The sequence below is a fragment of the Camellia sinensis genome, chromosome 14 (assembly GCF_055761805.1).
Source record: "Camellia sinensis isolate YWXY chromosome 14, ASM5576180v1, whole genome shotgun sequence".
Taxonomy (NCBI): domain Eukaryota; kingdom Viridiplantae; phylum Streptophyta; class Magnoliopsida; order Ericales; family Theaceae; genus Camellia; species Camellia sinensis.
The window spans coordinates 95,723,698-95,744,890 of record NC_138974.1 but is presented as its reverse complement, the minus strand read 5'-3'; the positions used below and the strand labels follow the sequence as shown (position 1 = coordinate 95,744,890).

Below are 21,193 nucleotides of genomic sequence, written 5' to 3'. Positions count from 1 at the left end.
TAAATTTAAATTTTTTTTATATAAAAGTAAAAAAAAATAAAATTTGTAGTCATATCCACCCCTAACTAAAAAAAAAAACGTTTTGAAAAAGTCAAAATGTAATTGCACTCAAAAGTAATTCCACTTATTATTTTAGTCTAAAATTTGAACATATTTAATTTTCTTTAAATTAAAATATGCATGTGACATAAAATACATCTAATCATATCTAACTTAAAATAAAAAAAAGTTTTTGAAAAAAAAAGGAGTCAAAACAAAAATTTTAACCATTTATTAACTAACATCCAATTTAAAAAGAAAAGACGAATTGAAACTTTAAAAATATATAATTTGAATTTTTTTAAGAGTTTGAAAAAAAATTCGAAAAACACAAACAAACAAAAAAATAATAAACTTTTTTTTGTATTTTTCAATTTATTTATATACAATTTTTCAGTTTTTACTTTTTATATATATTCATCTACACAAGACGAATGGGGAAAATAAATAAAATTGACATAATTTTAAAAAAAAAATCATTAAAGACTAAAAAATTCAAAAAAAGAGATAGTTTATTGTAAAAAAAATTAATTCATTAAAAAATAATTTTATTGATTATTATGCAACCCCATATATAGTACAAGTTATACGCTAGTATATACATACGTAAAATAGAATGTATAAAAATATCATGCAAATGTAAAATGCGTTTTCACCACTTTATAATTGTTGGATATTGTGATTGTATATATATATATATATATATATTTATGTTTGTAAATAATGTCTTAATCATTTGGTAAAGCAAAGAAAAAAAAATCATGGTGATTGCATGATATATTCTAATGACAAATTGCTATAATAGTATTTCCAAAATTATAATTTGGCAATTTACAGTAACAAATTATTAAATTATAGCAATGGTACTCCAATAATCACATGACATTTTGGCAAATTACAATCAACTTTTTTTTCAATTTTGTAGGTGATGTTTAGATATGGATTTTTGAGTAATTTTTTTCTATTGTTTATTTTATTTTTATTTTTTTTGTCTTGTATGACCTTTCTTTAAAAAAAAATTATAAAATTTTTTTAAAAATTGAAAAAATTAATATATATATATATCTATATATATAATTTACTTCACCCAACGGCTCTATCTAGAACCTTCACTCCTATCTCTCACTTTCATCTTCTGTCTCTCACTCTTGTTCTCTCCTTCGGCTCTCTCTCTCCCCCTCCCTTTTTTAACTCCGGCAGTTGAATATGTCAAAAACCTCCATCGATTAATCGAGCATCTCCATCGATTAATCTCTTCTTGTTAACGCCCATCGATTAATTGAAAACCTCCACTGATCAGAGCATCTCCAACCACACAACCTCTTTATTCAGAGGGTTTCTCACGCACCCAAGGTCTTCCTCTGTCTCCTTTTTCAGCTCCGGCGAGATCAATTTGAAACCCAATGAAATCCTCTAAAACCCACTCAGTCCGAAATTGTCAAACCCTTTCTCCATCGATTCACTGAAACCCTCATTCAAACCCAATGGTTAACCTAAATTCAAACTCTCACAAACCCTGATTCAAACCCTCCCAAACCGAAATCCTCATTCAAACTCCCCTAAACCAAAACCCTCTCTCAAGTCAACCAATGTCATGAAATCAACCTTGATGGAGGTAGTGGTGTAGCGGGCATGCTCTTCGGCAACTGATTCAGAGTATACGGTGAAGTCACATCAAGATTGAGGTTTGTTCTCCATCTCCTCCATAGCCTTCTTGTACTTCGTGATTGTCGTTGCTATGATGAAGGAAAAATCATGTTTTTATTTTTGTAATAATTATATTTTTTTATTTGTTAATATAATTTGTTCAATTTATTTCTATTTTTGTTTTGATTGTGTTCTTGCAAATGATTCATTTACACTTTTGTTTGTTTATATTCACTTTGGAGTCCAAATATCTTTGATGATGTGGCATGTTTGACAAATGCCAAACCTCCTGTTAAATTTGATACTAGAAATGGCATTTGTTATATTTGACAGGTAATTCTATTGAAGACCCTTTTTTTTTACTCTTGTCAAATTATAACTTTGGCATCTCCTTTGACAACGTTATTGGAGATGCTCTAAGGATGTTTCGCTCTCTCACCCTAAAGATGATCTCTAGTAGTGACCCTTCTAGCAACGGTCCTCTGAGCAACTATGCTATCTCTTTGATCGCTTTCAGTAATCGCAGAAAGTAAGGATGTCTCGCTCGCTCACGCACTCACTCTAAAAGCAATCCTAGCAGCGATACTATCAGTGCCGACGCGAGTCCGGATCCTCTGCCGTTCTTTCCTGCGACGTCCCCTGCTATGGTTCAAAACGGCGTCGTTTTGGTTTTTTTTTTTTTTTTTTTTTTTTTTTTTTTTTTCTTCTTTCTTTTCTCCTCCTCTTTTCCTTTCTGTCTCATTTGCTTAAACTCTTACCTATTGACAGAGGCAGAGGTGAGGTCCTGCAATATTCATTCTTACCTGCTATTGTTGATTGCAATATACTTCAAGACTGATCTAACCAAACCAAATATTTTGATTTTAGATTGTTTGTATCAAACCCCATAATGTGACGAAGTTAAAGGACAGCGTCGGCGACGAGAAGTCTGATTCGAAGATTTCCCATTGAATTTGATTTTGAATATCAATCAAGAAAAGAAAATAAACTCAATCTGAGATTGAGAAAATATGACCCAAACATGATAAACAACAACAAATAATCGAATAAGTGTTTGGGATAAACATGATAAACAACAGATAATCAAATAGATAAGCATATTTTATGATGAATATCACTGAAAAACAAAAGAAAAGAAAACTAAAAATCCATTTCCGATCTACGCATTCATCAGACTATTTCTAATGAATATCAATCAAAATTATAAAAAAAATTAAAAAAGTAAACCAAAAACCTAGAAATCCATTTTTGATCTTCGCATTCATCAGAATATTTCTGGCGAGCAATGGAAGAGTGGGGGGAAAGTAGGGACGAGTGTGAGCTCCTTCACCTCTTCAAATGGCTCGAACAATACACCGATGAGAGGCCGACTGTCCGAGCACTTGGAAGTGCAAACCAAAAACCCATTTCTGATCTTCGCTTTCGAAGAAACCCCAAAACAGAAGATGCAAAATTCAGCGAAGAAGACGAAGCAGAGGACCCAAATGGATGTACTCAGTCGTAGCTGACTCGTCGCCTCAGTTGTAGCCCACTCACCGCCTCGCGTTGCAGTCATTGCTTGCACCTACTACTTTGTTTCACCTCTACCTCTGTCAATGGGTAAGGGTTCAAGCAAATGAGATAGAAAGGAAAAGGGGAGGACAAAAGAAAACAAAACAAAACAAAAAATTTAACCAAAACAACGTCGTTTTGAACCATGGTAGGGGACGCCGGAGGAAAGAACGACAGAGGATTCGAACTCGAACTATCATTTTCATTGCTTTCAGTACATATCTGTGCATGGTGCATATGCCTATTATACCCTCTAAAACATTTCATGTGCAGGTATATGCATAATTTTTGTGTAAAAAATTAATTGTCCTTATCGAGTGAATTAGATTGCGACGAAATTACAAATTTATAATTAAAATTAAATTAATTGAAATTAAAAAAATCAAAATGCACAATACACAAACTATTAACTATAAAATCTAATTTGCCCGTAGTTTTATTTTGTTTTATTAAACCTTTTCTATTAACATTTAAACTGATTCATTTTTTTATTTTTATTTAACAAATAAATAAATAAATAATAGTAATCTAGTTAACAACTGATTGGAACAAAAACAAAAAAATGAGGTTCATACCATATACATAGGCTTCTTTTGGGAAAAAAATTAAAGCTAATTTTTCAGTTTTTTTTTTTTAAAATTTTATTAAAAAAAATGGGAGTTTTTTTTGATAAATTCTTTTTCTAAGAGATTTATTCCATCCAACCTACATTCTTTTTTACTATTCCATTAGGTCCTATTTGAGGTAAGAAGACCAAAATACCATTTTCATCTATTTATGTTCCATTTAGTTTACATTATTTTCTTATGTTTCAATAAGTCCTATGGGTGACATAATTACCAAAATACCCCTAATGTGAATGTTCACGTCGTCAATGTGAATGTTCACACCGTCAATGTGAATGTTCCTATTTGAGGTAAGAAGACCAAAATACCCTTTTCATCTACTTATATTTCATTTAGTCCACATTATTTTCTTATGTTTCAATAAGTCCTATGGGTGACATAATTAGCAAAATACCCCTAATGCGAATGTTCACATCCTATGGGTGACATAATTACTAAAATACCCCTAATGTGAATGTTCACATCGTCAATGTGAATGTTCACACTGTAAATGTTCACACCGTCAATGTGAATGTTCCTATTTGAGGTAAGAAGACCAAAATACCCTTTTCATCTACATATGTTCCATTTAGTCCACATTATTTTCTTATGTTTCAATAAGTCCTATGGGTGATATAATTATCAAAATACCCCTAATGTGAATGTTCACATCCTATGGGTGACATAATTACCAAAATATCCCTAATGTGAATGTTCACATTGTCAATGTGAATATTAACACCGTCAATGTGAATGTTCTTATTTGAGGTAAGAAGACCAAAACACATTTTTTATCTACTTATGTTCCATTTAGTCCACATTACTTTCTTATGTTTCAATAAGTCCTATGGGTGACATAATTATCAAAATACCCCTAATGTGAATGTTCACATCATCAATGTGAATGTTCACACCGTCAATGTGAATGTTCCTATTTGAGGTAAGAAGACCAAAATACCCTTTTTATCTACTTATGTTCCATTTAGTCCACATTATTTTTTTATGTTTCAATAAGTCTTATGGGTGACATAATTACCAAAATACCCCTAATGTGAAAGTTCATATCATCAATGTGTAGGGGCTCGGCCCAGCCCGGGCCGGGGCCAACCCATGTAAAGCCTCATGGGTGCTTGCCAAAATTCGGGCCGGACCGGACCGGCCCACAGGCCAAAAAATTAGGCCTAGGCCCTAGCCTTGGCACAAAGGTATTCAGGCTTTAGGTGCCCCGGTGGGTCGAGCCAAGGGGCTTGGGCCTAGACTTGGGCTTGGGTCGAGCTTGGGTGAGCCTCGCCATTTTTTTTTACTTCTTTTTAATTTTTTCTCCAAAAATTTTATTATTTTTCACAAAAAAGACACTGGGCCTCTGGCGAGCCCGAGCCTTAAATGGGCCTTATGCGGACCGAGCTTCAAAGTGATGACCCAGGTCTTAGCCCAAGTTCTCGGGCTGGGCTCGGGCCTAGGCCCAAACGAGCTTGCCCGGGCCGCGAGAGGGCTTCGGGTGGCCCACGGGCCACAGGACAATTTTACACTCCTATCAATGTGAATATTAACATGTCAATGTGAATATTCACATTGTCAACAGGTCGAACTCGCTCTAGGCCGCGGGCCAATTTTACACTCCTATCAATGTTAATGTTAACATGTCAATGTGAATATTCACATTGTAAACGAGCCGGCCTGAGCCGGGCCCGCAGGCGAGTTTCGGGCCGCAGGTCAATTTTACACTCCTATCAACGTGAATGTTAATATGTTAATATGAATATTCACATTGTCCACGGGCCGGGCCGGGCCCGTCCTGGGCCGCCCATGGGCGGCGGGCGAGTTTCGGGTCGCCCACGGGCCGCGGGTCAATTTTACACTTCTATCAATGTGAATGCTAACATGTCAATGTGAATATTCACATTGTCAACAGACCGGGCCCGGCCCGACCCAGGGGGGAGCTTCAAGCCGCCCACGAGCCACGGGCCAATTTTACATTGTTACCAATGTGAATGTTAAAATATGAATATTTAAAGCCTGCCCCGCCCCGGGCAACGGGCGGGCTTCGGGCAGCCCAAGGGCCGTGGGCCAATTTTACACTCCTATCAATGTGAATGTTAACATGTCAATGTGAATATTCACATTGTAAACGGGCCAGGCCGCGGGTCAATTTTACACTCCTATCAATGTGAATGTTAACATATCAATATAAATATTCACATTATAAACGGGGTGGCCCTCGGGCGGGTTTCGGGCCGCCTACGGGCCACGGGTCAATTTCACACTCCTATCAACGTGAATATTAATATGTTAATGTGAATATTCACATTGTCAACGGGCTAGGCCGGGCCAGGCCGGGCCCACCCCGGGCAGCCCACGTGCCACGGGCGAGTTTCGGGTCGCCCATGGGCCGCGGACCAATTTTACACTTCTATCAATGTGAATGTTAACATGTCAATGTGAATATTTACATTGTCAACGGACTAGGCCTGCTCCAGCTCGGGGGCGAACTTCGGACCGCCCACGGGCCACGGGCCAATTTTATATTCTTATCAATATGAATGTTAAAATATGAATATTTACAGCCCGCCCCGTCCCGGGCAACGGGCCGGCTTCGGGCTGCCCACAGGCCGCGAGCCAATTTTACATTCATATCAATGTGAATGTTAATATGTCAATGAGAATATTTACATTGTAAAAAGGCCGGGCCGGGCCGGGCCCGCGGGCAGGTTTCGGGCTGCCTACGGGCCGCGGGTCAATTTACACTCCTATCAACGTGAATGTTAATATGTTAATATGAATATTTACATTGTCAACGGGTCGGGCCGGGCACCCACGGGCCACGAGTTTCGGACCGCCCACGGGCCGCGGACCAATTTTACACTTCTATCAATGTGAATGTTAAAATGTCGATGTGAATATTCACATTGTTAACGGACCGGGCCTGCCCCGGCCCGGGAGCGATCTTCGGACCGCCTACGGGCCACGGGCCAATTTTACATTTTTACCAATGTAAATGTTAAAATATGAATATTTACATCATAAAATTGCTAACCGTTGAAAAAATATTTGTAAGGGGTATCAAAATTAAATAAAAGGGCATAAGAGTCTAAAAAAATAGTGTAAATCAAAAAAAATGATTTTATAGAATAAAACTATACATACATGGGACTAAATGGGTTAATAAATTTCTTCATGAACTTTTTGAATTAAAACATTTCTAAATGGGATTTATCAATAAAAATCCCTAAAAAAATTGTGTAAGCTTATTCACATTTGACTTTCAAACCAAACACATTAAAATATAATTTAAAAAAATGAAAAAGTCAAAAAAAATAACTTCTAATCCAATTGTCAAAATACGCTATACGTCCTAAATTTGTAAGCTTATTCACTAAATTTCATAATATCATCACAAAATATATAACATCATCATAAATTAACATAATAAAAAATATTAAAACTAAGATACAAATTTTTATAACATCAATCATAAAATTTTAGACATTTTATTACGTCAATTTATGATAAAATTACTTGTTTTGTGATTAATATTACAAAAAATTATGATAAAATTACACATTTTTATTGTGTCGTAGGGTACCAGACTTCCCAAAAAAAACCATGTTTGATTACGGCTTCGTTTGGGAAGTGACTATTTTAGTAGGCTATTTTAGTTTTTGACTATTTTAGTAGGTTAAAATTTTTGTGTTTGAAAAGATGATTGGATTTTTTTGTGATTGAATGTGATGTTTGTGAGAGAAAAATTGAAATGATTATGGGTTTAATGTGATATTTTATCTTATTAACTATTTTAACCTATTTTGTTTTTTTGTGAATTTTAGCCTAAATTGAACTATTTTTTTTCTTCCCAAACATCCCGTACAAGATATCAAAGCTGAAACAGTAATCATTTTTTGTGAACAAAAAATTCAATTCAATTCCGGTAATAATAATGTTACATGCACTAATTAATGTATCAATTAATTTAGTAAAAATAATGTTGCTTGCACTAATTAATGTATCAATTAATTTAGTAAACTGCCCAACTTAATTTACAAAGAATTAATTATATCAACTCTAAATTTTTATTAATTTCTAGAAAGCCTCTAATCCATACAAAACACCGGCATACTTTTCCGGTCCATCTTTTACGAAGTAGATGTCTTTCATCTTCTGAAACGCATGCCACGTCAACAAACTATCCGAACCGGCCTGGTGGCATTTCCCGACCGCCCGTTCCACCTCTAGCGTTCTCGCAACCCGGTCCAACCCACCGTACAAGCTGTGACAAAATCTCATCAAATGCTTCACATCGTAAACGCTGTCTCCAAAAAATATTTTTAAAATTCCCAAAAAGTCCTCGAGTCCACTCGGCAACTGGCGGCGCGTGAGGATCTTGACGAGGTATCCAAAGTCATACGCGCTGTGAAACGTCACCCAACTCACTGAGTCATTGCACACGAGAGCTGAAGACATCATCAACTCGGCGAACTGGGCCGAGTCGACTCCATCGGACCGGTTCCGGTCGAAATCGATGCCCTGGCTGCGGAGGAGCTCGACGGAGTCCGGCGCGTGGGGGTCACGCGCGACGTCGAAGTCACGGAAATTGAACTCCCAAATGAAGCCGCTCTCGCCGGAGCCGAGGTCCGGGAGGTTTCCGGCTGCGTCGGTGAGAGTGAGACCGAGCTGGATGAGATTCAAAGCGTCGACGTTTGATTTCAAGAGCTTGTAGTGGTCCGACGGGAGGAGCCGCCGCATGCGGTTGTCGTTCGCGGTGGTGGGTCTGAACACCACGCCTGGGAATTCCGTGTCCATGGATATGTAAGGGTATCGATCGATTAGGTCTCGGATCAGATCGAACTCGGACTCGAGATTGCTCGACCAGACTTCTCGGACCACCACCGGTTTGGGTTTGGGTTTCAGATCAAAGTCGTCTCCGGACATGATTATATTTATGCAAGTATTGAGTATATGAATCCACAACTGCCTCTGTTTCAGATCTGAGAGAGAGAGAGAGAGAGAGAGAGAGTTGTGAGGTGATGATTGTTGGGGTTTGTGGTGAGAAAAGAGTTGTGAGGTGAATTTTTATATAAAAATGAGGAGGTGGGTGTGTGAATGGAGTGAAGATGTTGCTTCGAAAGAGGGGATTTGATGCAATGAATAACAGGTGTGTGTAAGAGAGAGAGAGAGAGAGAGAGATAGAAGACTGTATTTTATTTATTATAGTAGGTGTCGACGTGGAAAAAGTTTGAGAGAGAGAAAAAGAGAGCTGTGTTCCAGGAGCAAGGATCATCTAGAGTGATTTTTTCCTAAAGTTTCCTAGAGTGTTACATTATGTGGTTGAGATTTACTGGCAAGTCACATCAGAAAAATTGATGTGACTTGTCAGTAAATCTCAACCACACAATGTAGCACTCTAGGAAACTTTAGGAAAATTTCACTCTAGAGGATCCTTGGTGGTGTTCCAGCGGCGGCCGGGTCCAAGTTCAACGCGTTATAATTTGACTGATATATAAGGTAACCGATATGAGACTTGTTCTACATTTGGTTCTAACAATGCCATGAAAAATTATTCACAAAATTATATTAATGAATCATATTTATTTAGGACTTGTTTGGGGGGAGAAAGTTAAGGATAAAATAATTAATACGGTAAAATAGTATATTTAAATTGTAATTATTTTATTTTATTTTGTTTTTATAATTATCAAATTAGTTGTAATTTTTCTAAATATAAGTTTTTAAACCAAATTAAAAGAGTCCAAAAAATTTAAAAGCTAACTTTCCAAACGAAGGTTTCATTTAAGAATAGATTATTTTAATAATTTTTTAATTTTTTATAAAAAGAAGTGCAAAAAATAAATAAAATAATGTGGTAATTTATAATATTTTTTTTATTTTTTAACTAAAATGATTAATATTAATTTTGCCGCATCATTTTGTAGTGTCATTTTATAGTAGGATAAACAGAAGTTTAAGTTTTTTTTTTTTGTTTTATAATATATATATATTTTCTATTATAAAAACATCTTTAATCATATTTTTTATTTTTCATTAACTAAAATATATAAGGCATATTTTTTATTTTATCTAATTTTTATTTTTATCTATGTATTTCAATATTACTCTTTATTTTATCTATTGATATACAAAAATTATTTTAGAAGTCTCCCAAGACTCTTCAAATGTAACTTAAAGATTTTGTTAAAATAGTTATTGTAATAACTAACCTGTTAGAGTAAATAAAATATGATGATACTAACTATAATAGCTAACATGACTGATATAAAAAGGCCTTTGGAGATATTTTAAGTATCTGATTGATATAATTTTTCTCATATACCAAAGGTCGTTTATATTGTAAGTTTGTTTCAATTTTTTGAAAATTATGTTTTTTATTTTTTGTATTTGTTTAGTGAATATTTTTAAAATTTTAAACATTTTTTTTTTACTTTTTAGATTTATCTTACTCAAATGTATCTAAAAAATAAAATACTTGTAAAAAAATCAATAAATATACAAGAATACCAAAATGTACTAAGTTTTCGTATTTGTTTATATTTTTGTTATTTAGTAAATTTTTTAAAGATTTTTTCACAAATATTATACTTTTTAAGTGTATTTATATTCGGTGTATCTATAAAAAAAATTAAAAAAATTGCTTAAAATATTGAAAATATTCAGTGAAAACAAAAAAATATTGAAAATAAAAAAAAAACTCCAATTTTTTGAAAAATGGATCCAGAAAATTGAAACCAAATAAGGTGATGTGACTATTTATTTTTTTGAGTCAAACACAATAAAATAAAATAAAAATATTACAATTATTAAATTAATATTATTATTTTTTTATTAATGATATACACATAAGACTCTAACATAAACATACCATGTGCACTACGAGTCGGGAAAAAATATTATAGCCAAAGGTTTCGTTTGGCATAACTTAAAAAAGTCAAAAAATTACTATTCTATTTAAGTCACATCATCTTATTTAAGTCACATCACCTCTCTACTATATCATTTCGAATCCAACTCATATTCAACTCATATTTCATAAAAAGTCAAAAAGTGCACTTATTTAGTTTATTCCAAACAATCTCTTTTGGACTGAATAAAAGCTCGGTTCAATTTTAAATATACATCTTTGAGCATAAATCTAATTCATGGGATTAAGTTGTTAAACAAGAACCTTAAATCTTAAAGAGTTTGATTTGAGTCTTTTTATCACTTGTATAGGTAATTCTTGTTGTATGATTGTTGCATGTGTACCTCATAAATTTATTATATGTTTGTAGTAATCTAGTAATGTCAACTTAATCCTATACAAATCATAATTTAAAAAAAAAAAAAAAGAAGTGATTATCAACTAAACACCGCATAAGTTATAATTAAAATAATACCATAATTAATATTACAATAAATCATAACTACTACTACAATATATATAATTAAGTTATAACTAATATTTTAATAGAACATACCCAAACATTATAAATATTGTGGTCTGTACCATAAAAATTTTAAATAATCTATTATGAATTTTGTTTCATGGTTGAGTGTTTGATGTACATCTCGTTATATTCGTAAACTATTTTTCTACTTAGGCCTCGTTTGGGAACAGGCTAGTTTAGTAATTTTTTGGTTATTTGGCTAAAATATGAGCTAAAAAAAACTAGTATGTTTGGGATGACTTTTTGAATTTTTACGAAAAGATATGCAAAAAGTAGAGAGAAAAGAGAATCTTTGACTTTTTGGTATGAGTTGTTGGCTTTTTGGCTAATTTAGTAACTTTTTTGGCTAAAAAAGATGGTTCCCAAACGAGGCCTTAGTCATTTTTTTCATGAAGTCATGCTAAATAATTTTATGACTTGTTTAAAAAAATTAAGTGAATAATGTAACAAAATTGTCTAAAAATCTAACCTTTAAATGTTGCCAAACGAGTGAAGTAGAGTTAGAGCTAAATATTGTCAAATGATTTTTAAACGGAAAATTCTATTTACACACCATTATATTTTTTAGTACACATTATTTATCATTTTTTTTTATTCCAATTATATTCGTCTAAGTATATTACTCTTTTGGACAATACCACACACACCACCAACTGTTGGAATTTATGATTTTATAAGCTTATTTTGTACCAATTTTGAGTTCAAATTTGAATGGTCCCAATACGTCTTTTGGGATAAATCCAAAGAGGTGATGTTTTCCTTGTTGCGTGGCGAGTCACACAGTGAAGACGATACGTCAAAAACATTTATGAGTGAATGAAAAGTTGAAGTCGTTTTCTAATTCGTGGAATGGACTATTAAAGATAAAATGTGGGTCACCTTGAAATGAGTTGTCTCACATTGAAACTTAAAGAGAGCTTGTATATTTATATAAGTTCTAAGTGGCCACACTTGGGTTGGACCCTAAGGGGCACCTTAAGTTTGTAGAAGAAAAAAGTTATAGACAAAGGGAGCCTTAGCTCAAACCACCACACGCACACGTGTGCCGCCGGCCGAGCCGTGCCGAGCATGGGTATGGGCCGGATTGGTTCTAACATTAATTTTTTGGACAAAATTTATTTAAATTACTAAACAAAATTAATTTAAATTTTGTACCAAAAATTTCTATCCAAACAGTGCCCTTTTTCAGTCCATTTTCTAGCAGGTTCAAACAAGTTGAACCGGACATATTGAATTGCAGTAGTTTAAACAGTTCGCACCTGTTCTATTCTTCAACAGATCTGTTCAATTCAAACCTTACCTGTTCAGTTCAAACTACATCTGTTCGGTTTGAAATTCCTACCTATTCGGCCCTATAAATACCTGGATCATTCCAGCAGATTTCCAAATCTGAAACTCACTTGTTTCCTTCTAGTTTTTGATCTCTTGCATCAATTTATTCTTCATATTATTTTAGGAAAAATTTGAAGAATATAGAACATAGGCTTTTGTTTACTGTACAAATTGTTTGGAGAACTACTACAATTTGTGTAGATCATTGTATCTTAGGAGATAGACGCCATTTATTCGTTAGCAACGAAGCGGAGCGAATCTGTCTTAAGGACCGAGTGTCACACACTTGACTTGATCTATTTTTTTTTTTTTTTTCATTTCGGTAAATAAATTCTGTTAATAATTTATTTTTATTTGTTTGATTTAGTTTTAAGTTATTTATTTTATATAGAAGATTGTTCCAATAATCTTAAGACAGATTCGAATTATTCTGTTTAAACAGAATTTTTCATTTGTTTCATTTGTTTTCTTTTTCTTACAGAAATTATTTTCTGTGGCTTTACAAAATAATATTCTGGTTGAAAAAATAAATAGTAGTAATATACTGGTTATTTTCTTTGACACCTAGTAGTAATATACTGGTAGTCATTAACAATTCAAAATATTTATTTGTGAAGTTGGTCAGAAATTAATTTTGGGTTTCATAAATAATTTCTGAGTTTTCATTAATTAAAATTCTGTTTTCAGTATTTTTAATTTTTGAAGTGTTACAAAAATATTTTTCTGTGTGTAATTAATTTGTTTAAATAAAATTTTATTTTATTTTCAAATTAATTGGAAATAAAAGTTACAATTCTTATTTCTTTTATTTTTACAGAATTTAATTCTGTAGTTTTGGTTTAAATTTTCTGTGTAGTATAAAATTTTGTTTTATAATTTAGAATTCATGACTACTAAAACTAATACTTAAACTAGTACTGATATGGTGGCTACAATTGCTTCAACCCCCTCTCTTGTTGTGACGGTGCCAGTTAATCACGGTGAAAAGCCAGAGAAGTTTTTAGGAACTGATTTTAAAAGATGGCAACGGAAAATGTTGTTCTATCTTACAACTCTGAACCTGGCACGGTTTCTCCGTAAGGATGCTCCTACTCTGAACGAAGGTAAAACCGACCGGCAAGTGGTTGTTGCGGTCAATGGTTGGAAACATGCTGATTTCTTTTGCCGAAACTATATCTTGAATGGACTTGACAACACATTATACAACGTCTACAGCCCTATAAAGACGGCAAAGGAACTTTGGGAGTCTCTAGAGAAAAAATACAAAACAGAATATGCTGGATCAAAGAAATTTCTAGTTGTCAAATTCCTGGATTTTATGATGGTTGATTCTAAGACTGTGATCAGCCAAGTTCAAGATCTCCAACCCATTCTGCATGACATTCATACAGAATCTTTCAGAAAATCCTTCCAAGTTGCTTCCTTAATTGAAAAATTACCACAAGGATGGAAGGAATTCAAGAACTGCCTCAAATACAAGTACAAAAAAATGACTTTAGAGGAATTGATTGTGCGTTTGAGGATTGAGGAGGACAACCGCAATTATGAAAAGCAGGCAGGTAAGCATTCCATGAAGTCTAAGGAAAATGTGGAGGAACATATTCCAAAAGAAAAGAAACAAAAATTTTTTGGAGAAAGTTCCTCACAAGGCTTTAAAAGGAGGGAAAACAAAGAAATACAAGTTTAATGGAAAATGTTACATCTACCACAAAGAGGGATATCGGGCCAAAGATTGCCGTAGCAAAGGCAAAGGCAAAGGCAAAGGCAAAGGCAAAAGAAGATCAAGCAAGAAGCCTGCTCAAGCTAATATAACCGAAGTGGACAAAATTTCCAATAGTGTTGACGACATAAATCTTTCTGCAGTTGTTTCCGAGGTAAACTTTGTCAGAAATCCTAAAGAATGGTAGGTGGACACTGGTGCTATTCGCCACATGTGTGCCGACAAAGAAATGTTCACATATTATTCTGTGGTGGATAACAACGAACAACTTTTCATGAGCAACTCTTCGACTTCTAAAGTTGAAGAATAAGGAAAGATTATTCTGAAGATGACATCTGGAAAGGAACTCACTCTCAACAATGTACTGCATGTACCAGACATTCGCAAGAATTTAGTCTCCTGATCTCTGTTGAGTAAAAATGGGTTTAGGCTAATTTTTTAAAGTGACAATTTATACTTATCAAAAACGGGATGTATGTAGGAAAATATTACATATATGATGACATTTTCAAAATGAATGTAATAACTGTTGTACCCTTTGTTATTAATAATAATATATGTTCTTCTTACTTACTTAAGTCTTTAAATTTGTGGTATGGTAGACTAGGACATGTTAATTATGGATTTTTGCGTAGATTAATTAATATGGAATGTTTACCTAAATTTGACATTGATTTAAATAATAAATGTGAAATTTGCATTGAGGCAAAATTAACTAAACTCTTTTCCATTCAATTGAAAGAAGTATGGAACCACTTGAATTAATTTATAATGACATTTGTGATTTTAAATCAATTCAAATCAGAGGTGAGAAAAAAATATTTTATCACTTTCATAAATAACTATACTAGATATATGTTTATTTAATTCGAACCAACGATGAAACTTTGGAAATTTTCATTCAATTTAAGAATGAAGTTGAAAATCAACTTGGTAAGAAAATTAAGAAACTAAGAAGTGATAGAGGTGGTAAATATGAATTACCTTTTGGTGAGTTTTTTAAAGAACATGGAATAATTCATCAAACCACCGTTCCTTACTCATCTCAGTAAAATGGAATTGCTGAAAGAAAAAATAGGCCTTTAAAAGAAATATTTTCTGCTAACATTAATTTTTTGGGTTGTAGGCACGGGTGTGAGTTATGGATCGGGTCGATTCTAACATTAATTTTTTAGACAAAATTTATTTGAATTTTTTCAAATTATTGCGAGAAAATTATTTGAATTTCTAAACGAAATTAATTTAAATTTTGCACCAAAATTTTCTGTCCAAACAGTGCCCTTTTTCAGTCCATTTTCTAGCAGGTTCAAACAGGTTGAATCGGACAGATTGAATTCTAGCAGGTTCAAACAGTTCGCACCTGTTTTGTTTTTCAACAGATTTGTTCAATTCAAACCTTACCTATTTGGTTCAAACTGCATTTGTTCGGTTTGAAATTCATACCTGTTCGGCCCTATAATACTTGGACCATTCCAGCAGATCTCCAAATTCGAAATTCACTTGTTTCCTTCCAGTTTTTGCTCTCTTGCATCAACTTATTCTTTATATTATTTTAGGGAAAATTTGGAAAGTATAAAACACAGGTTTTTGTTCGACGTACAAATTGTTTGGAGTGCTACTACAATTTGTGTAGATCATTGTATCTTGGGAGATAAACGCCATTTATCCGTAAGCACCGAAGCGGGGTGAATCTGTCTTAAGGATAGAGTGTCACACACTTGACTTGATCTATTTTGTATTTTTTTCTTTTCGGTAAATAAATTATTTAAGTAATTTTTTTATTTATTTGATTTAGTTTCAAATTATTTATTTTACATAGAAGATTGTTCCAACACTAACCAACACTCCTACCACTAGTGACTACTATTGCTACTTGTCACCCACTTCAGATCTATCCTTTCTGTCGTCACCATCCTCTCATCTTTCTTTTTCATCATCTTTAGAGATTTTCCCTTTAGATCTCTCTCTTTCTTTCTTTCTCTCACTAGATCGCTTTCTCACAAGTGAAGAAAAATTGCACAGTTAAAGAGAGGGGGCCGAGTAACGATGGAGATGGTAGAGGTGGAGATGGGCAAGGGCAATGACAGTAGTAGAAAGAGAGAATATAGCAATAGATAAAGGAGTTAGGAATGAGAAGAGGAAAGGGAGGGGGAGGGGGCCGAGTAACGATGGAGATGGTAGAGTGATGTGTGTGAGGTGGAGATGGGGAAGGGCAATGACAGTAGTAGGAAGAGAGAATATAGCAATAGCTGAAGGAGTTAGGAATGAGAAGAGGAAAGGGAGGGGAAGGGAGAGGGGGAGGGAAATGGTGGCTACAGAAAAGGCAACTGTGTATATTGATGACGATGGCGGCAACTATACTAATGAGGTGAAGTTAGGATTAGAGAACGGAGGATATTTTGGAGATATTTCAAAATTAATAATATAAATTAAATAAAAATTAAAAAAAATCAAAATAAAATGTGACATATACTGGGATAGAATGCGGTGTGCAAATAGAGTCTTGGTTTGTCATGTGAGTTGGGATGAGTTAGGACTAAAATAGTCATAAAAAGATAAAATAGATTTTTTAATCATAGGTTAAAGTTGTCACATTCAAATTATAATTATTTTATTTTTTCTCTCAAAAAAATTAAAAAAATTAAAAAAATCTATCATAAACAAGATCATTTTAATCTCAAACTAAAAGAATAAAAAAAAAAATTAAAAAATCAAAAAACTAACCACAAACGAAGTTAGAGTGTCTATTTTCAAACGCATGCATGTGCTATAAATGAGACAGGTTCATGGTACATAAAAAGTTTGGAGGCAATTTCATTAAAAATATATATAAATATAAATAATAAATATGAAGAGTTTCGTGGATATAACTTGAGAATGACAGGCTGCTAAAGGCCAAGAGAGCTTGAAAAGGCTGAAATTAGATTAGATCTGATATTTATCCTATCAGTGGAGATAAACCTTGCATTCATTCCTAACTTGCACAGTGGCAGCAGCGGTGCATCTTTTTCTGTTAGTTAAATATTATTTTATTTATAATATTTTTTGACGAATCAAATAAAAAAATATATATATTCTGATAAAATAATAATTTCAGTTCATCTTTTCATTACTAATAGTATTTCGCTATTCTCTAGTTATATGCTTATATTCGTCAGATTACTTCTAGATGTATTAGAGCCACTCCAATTATTTACTAATTTTTTTTTTCATTTAATTTAATTTAAAATTTGAGTAAAACATTTAATTTGATATGAATTATTCCAATCTTTTCATCAAAATATTTTTTAAAATTTTCCTCTTATTCCAATTTTCTTTTTCGTCAAATTTAATGAAAAAAAAAAAGTAAATCTATAATACTTCATCTTTTTAATTTTTTACTAAATTTAAATTTAATGAATGATTTCATGAGTTCCCATTTTGATGAAAAAATAATTCTATCTTGATTTAGTTAACATTTGTTGAAGTCATTAGAGATGATATTTGAACACTAGTCCATCAAATTTAGGGCTTGTTTGGGGTGTCCTAAATAAGTGCACTTTTTGACTTTTTGGATTAAAAAGTTTAGGAAAAAAAGATGATTATTTGGGTTAATTTTTTGACTTTTTACGAAAAAATGTGTATTAAAAATTTTTATAAATTAGTTTGTAGAAGAAGATAAGGACAATAGGCAGTATGGCCGTCTGTCTAGGCAGAGTGAATTGATGATAAGAAATAGTTGTCTACTTTTCGGACATTGCATTGGACAGTGCTGTTCAGCCCATGGGGGCCCTCACGAGTCCCGTTTTGATAATTTGAACCATTCAATGTGTAAAACTCGTCGAGCACTATATGCTTGTAAAAAATCACATTGATCGGATATCAATAGCTGTCTGATCCGATTAGGTTTTTTTCAACCGTTAACTATAACACCATCTTTTTTTTTTTTTATACAAAACTGATTTGATCATATAGTTAGCGATATCTAATCAACGTGATTTTTTACAGACATATAGTACTCGACGAGTTTTACACATTAAACAGTTCAGATTATCAAAATGGGATCCGTGATGGCCCCCACAGGCCGAACAACACCGTGTTGTTTATGAACCCCACTTGTGTAATTTTTCTAAAAAATTCAGCTCTGTGCTTGTGGGACGTCAGAGTTGTTTGTAATAATTTTGTGTAAAATTAATATTTTTATATTTTTTTTGGTGAATAGTGATAATTTTTTTTACTTTTTTTAGTCACCTTTTAATTTTTTGAATTTTTTTGAATATTCCAAACCAGGCTTTAAACTGGATAAAATAATAGGTGAATAATTGGAGATACTTTTACCGACTAAAGTTAAATGAAAAGTCACGTAGTTAAGCCATCTTGATATCATATTTTGTTGAACATAAGTTTCAATAAAAGAATTAAGGTTTCATTTAATTCATTGGAACAAACTAAAATATAATAGAATGGTCATCGCAATGCAATGTAATTTTCATTATTATTTAAGTAAACTAAATGTGAAAATGAATATTTTAATAAAATACTCATTCAATTTTATTTGATTCCCATGAACCAAACCTAACAAAATCCCAAAAGTCAGTAATTTTAATTTTTAGTCCCTTTTTTTTTATTAATTTTTAAAAATAAAAATTTTAGAACTTTGTGCTTTGCAGTCTCATTACAAGACCCTAAAAAAAACATATAAAATTTTTTAAAATAAAAAAATGCCCACTAAAGAAAACAAGCAATTTGTTTTTTTTTGTTTTTTTATTTTTTTTAGTAAATTTTTTTAATATATTTGATTTTTTTTTTTTTTACTTTTTATATATTTCTCAACTAAGAGGATTAAAAAGTAAAGACTTTTCACACAAATTAAAAAAAAAAAGAAATAAATAATTTATGACTGTTTTTACAAAAAAAAAAAAAAAAAAAAATGATAAACTTATCATGTCACATGAAAAATCACATAAGCTAAGAAGTGAAATGTTTTAGTGAAGTATTTTGTATAAGAATCCTTTTTAAAAAAAATTTATTAAAAAAAAAAAAAAAAAAAAGTGTGACATTTTAGTCCTACCAAACAAAGCCGAGGAATGTTCGAGCTAATTTATCCATACTTCGACTAATTTCGAAACTCATGCAAAGCACCATCTTCATGTAAATGAACATATCTCAAACAAAATTCGCATATGTAATTTTAAGGAGCAAATTGCTCGCAACATAAGTTTCGGCCAATTAATTAGTCATATATAAGATTAAGAACAGAAAAAGAAAAGAAGGCATGTGCTGAAAAGTCAAGCATGTGAAATACATGTTGAATTTGATAAGCATTTTAATAATCCTCTTTTTATTATTTTTTTTGCGACAAGCATTCGGCCCATTGAACTGCCAAGTACTTGTTTATTATTGTTTAATAAAATGTGTGGAATGACAGCGAACGAACCATGGAGGAAGTTCAAGTTTGTTGAGGTGTGATTTTAGGACACATATTAAAATATTAGAAAAATTAATCTAAGGTTCCTCTCATTTTTAGTAATGGAAGAGATACACAATATTATTTTTTTATGTCTAAAGTCCCTAAACCCACACCATATATCATATCAGAGAAATTTGACTCTCTGTCTCCCCTGTCAGTTGTGTACTGCGGACACTTGGTGGTCTGCTGTAGTAGGTCTCTAGGTGGAAGCTTCGTTGCTCTGGTTCTCCGGTGGATGGTGATAGTCGCAGGTTGGTAGCATGTCGTTGGTGAGATCGTGTGTCGCTGGAGTGTTACTACAGTTTGGACACGGATGCGTCGTCGGTAGTGTGTCTATGACACCTCGGGTGAGGTCGGTGTATCCTGGTTCGTTTGGTCTGGGTGTCCAAGCTGGTAAATATGGAGATTCAGGTTCCATTGTTCCAGGTCGGTGGTTCCGCCATGCATGACAGTGGTCCAGCGGTGCTGTTGATTTCCGTTCCAGCGCGAGGTGAGGCGTGGGTCTATTCCTGCACATGCTAGTTGGTTGATGGCTTTGGTACATGGGAAAGTGTGTACACATGGGTGATTTTTCAGCCCACGGTTTTGTTGAAAACCAGCTTTTGGTCTCTTCAGAGCTGCGTGCTACATACACCATCTCTTTGCGAATTTCTCTGGGTTTGAGGAATTTATCTGGTTTGAGTGAATTTCTTTGGGTTTGGAGAAGGAAAATTTCTCTGGAGAGAAGGGAAGGCCAAGAAGGCCAGAGAAATTTTTTCTGGAGAGGGAAATTTCTCTGAAGGCTAGAGAAGGAAAATTTCTCTGGAAAGAAGGGAAGACCAGAGAAATGTTCAAATTTTCTCTGGAGAGTTGAGTCTAGGAGAGGTAGGAGGGCAGATAAATTTGTTTAATTTTCTCTGCCTTTAACTGAGTAAAATTGGTGAAGTCAATTTTCTCTGGGTCTGGGAAGTCCAAAATTTATCAATTTTCTCTGGTTTGAAAATTGGTCAAACTGAACCCAGAGAAATTCTTTGGAAATCTAGAATTTCTCTGGACGAAATTTCTCTAGATCAAATTGAGGAACCTTAGACATTATGAAAATATTAGATATTTTTTACGCTATAAAATCTTAATACCAGGGACCTTAAAAAAAAACCCCTAAAATATTCACAATGAATTATTAAAATATATTATATGATAAAAAGTGATAAAAGTATAATTTAATTTTGTGTTAAAGTATATTAATTTAGTAAATGTAAGTCTTAAAATGGTGATGTTAAAGAGTGTGAAGTGATCATAAGAGGTCGCAAGTTCAAAATTCATAAATGCAAAACGTTTTAAATTTTAAAACAAAAAATTAAAAAATTAAAAATAAAAAAAGAGAAGGAAAAAAAAGTGTGTGTCAAATAAATGTAAGATTCCCTATGAATTTGTA

The 21,193-nt window shown here is 33.0% G+C and overlaps 1 protein-coding gene and 1 long non-coding RNA gene across 2 annotated transcripts; one reads left to right on the top strand and one right to left on the bottom strand.

Moving 5' to 3' along the window:
* The first annotated feature begins 1,142 nt into the window (after window positions 1-1,142).
* Window positions 1,143-14,899, top strand: LOC114268368 (uncharacterized). The gene is made up of 2 exons (XR_014351098.1): window positions 1,143-1,724; window positions 13,582-14,899. It is a non-coding gene; the product is annotated as an uncharacterized LOC114268368 (long non-coding RNA).
* On the bottom strand, window positions 7,389-9,003 carry LOC114322279 (putative CCR4-associated factor 1 homolog 11). Its single transcript, XM_082906497.1, has one exon. The coding sequence runs from the start codon at window positions 8,766-8,768 to the stop codon at window positions 7,920-7,922; it is 849 nt and encodes a 282-aa protein (XP_082762623.1). The 5' UTR covers window positions 8,769-9,003; the 3' UTR covers window positions 7,389-7,919.
* Window positions 14,900-21,193: the final 6,294 nt, after the last annotated feature.

Coding starts and splice junctions, on each gene's coding strand:
- LOC114322279 (XM_082906497.1), bottom strand. CDS start 8,768: ATGTCCGGAGACGACTTTGATCTGAAACCCAAACCCAAACCGGTGGTG.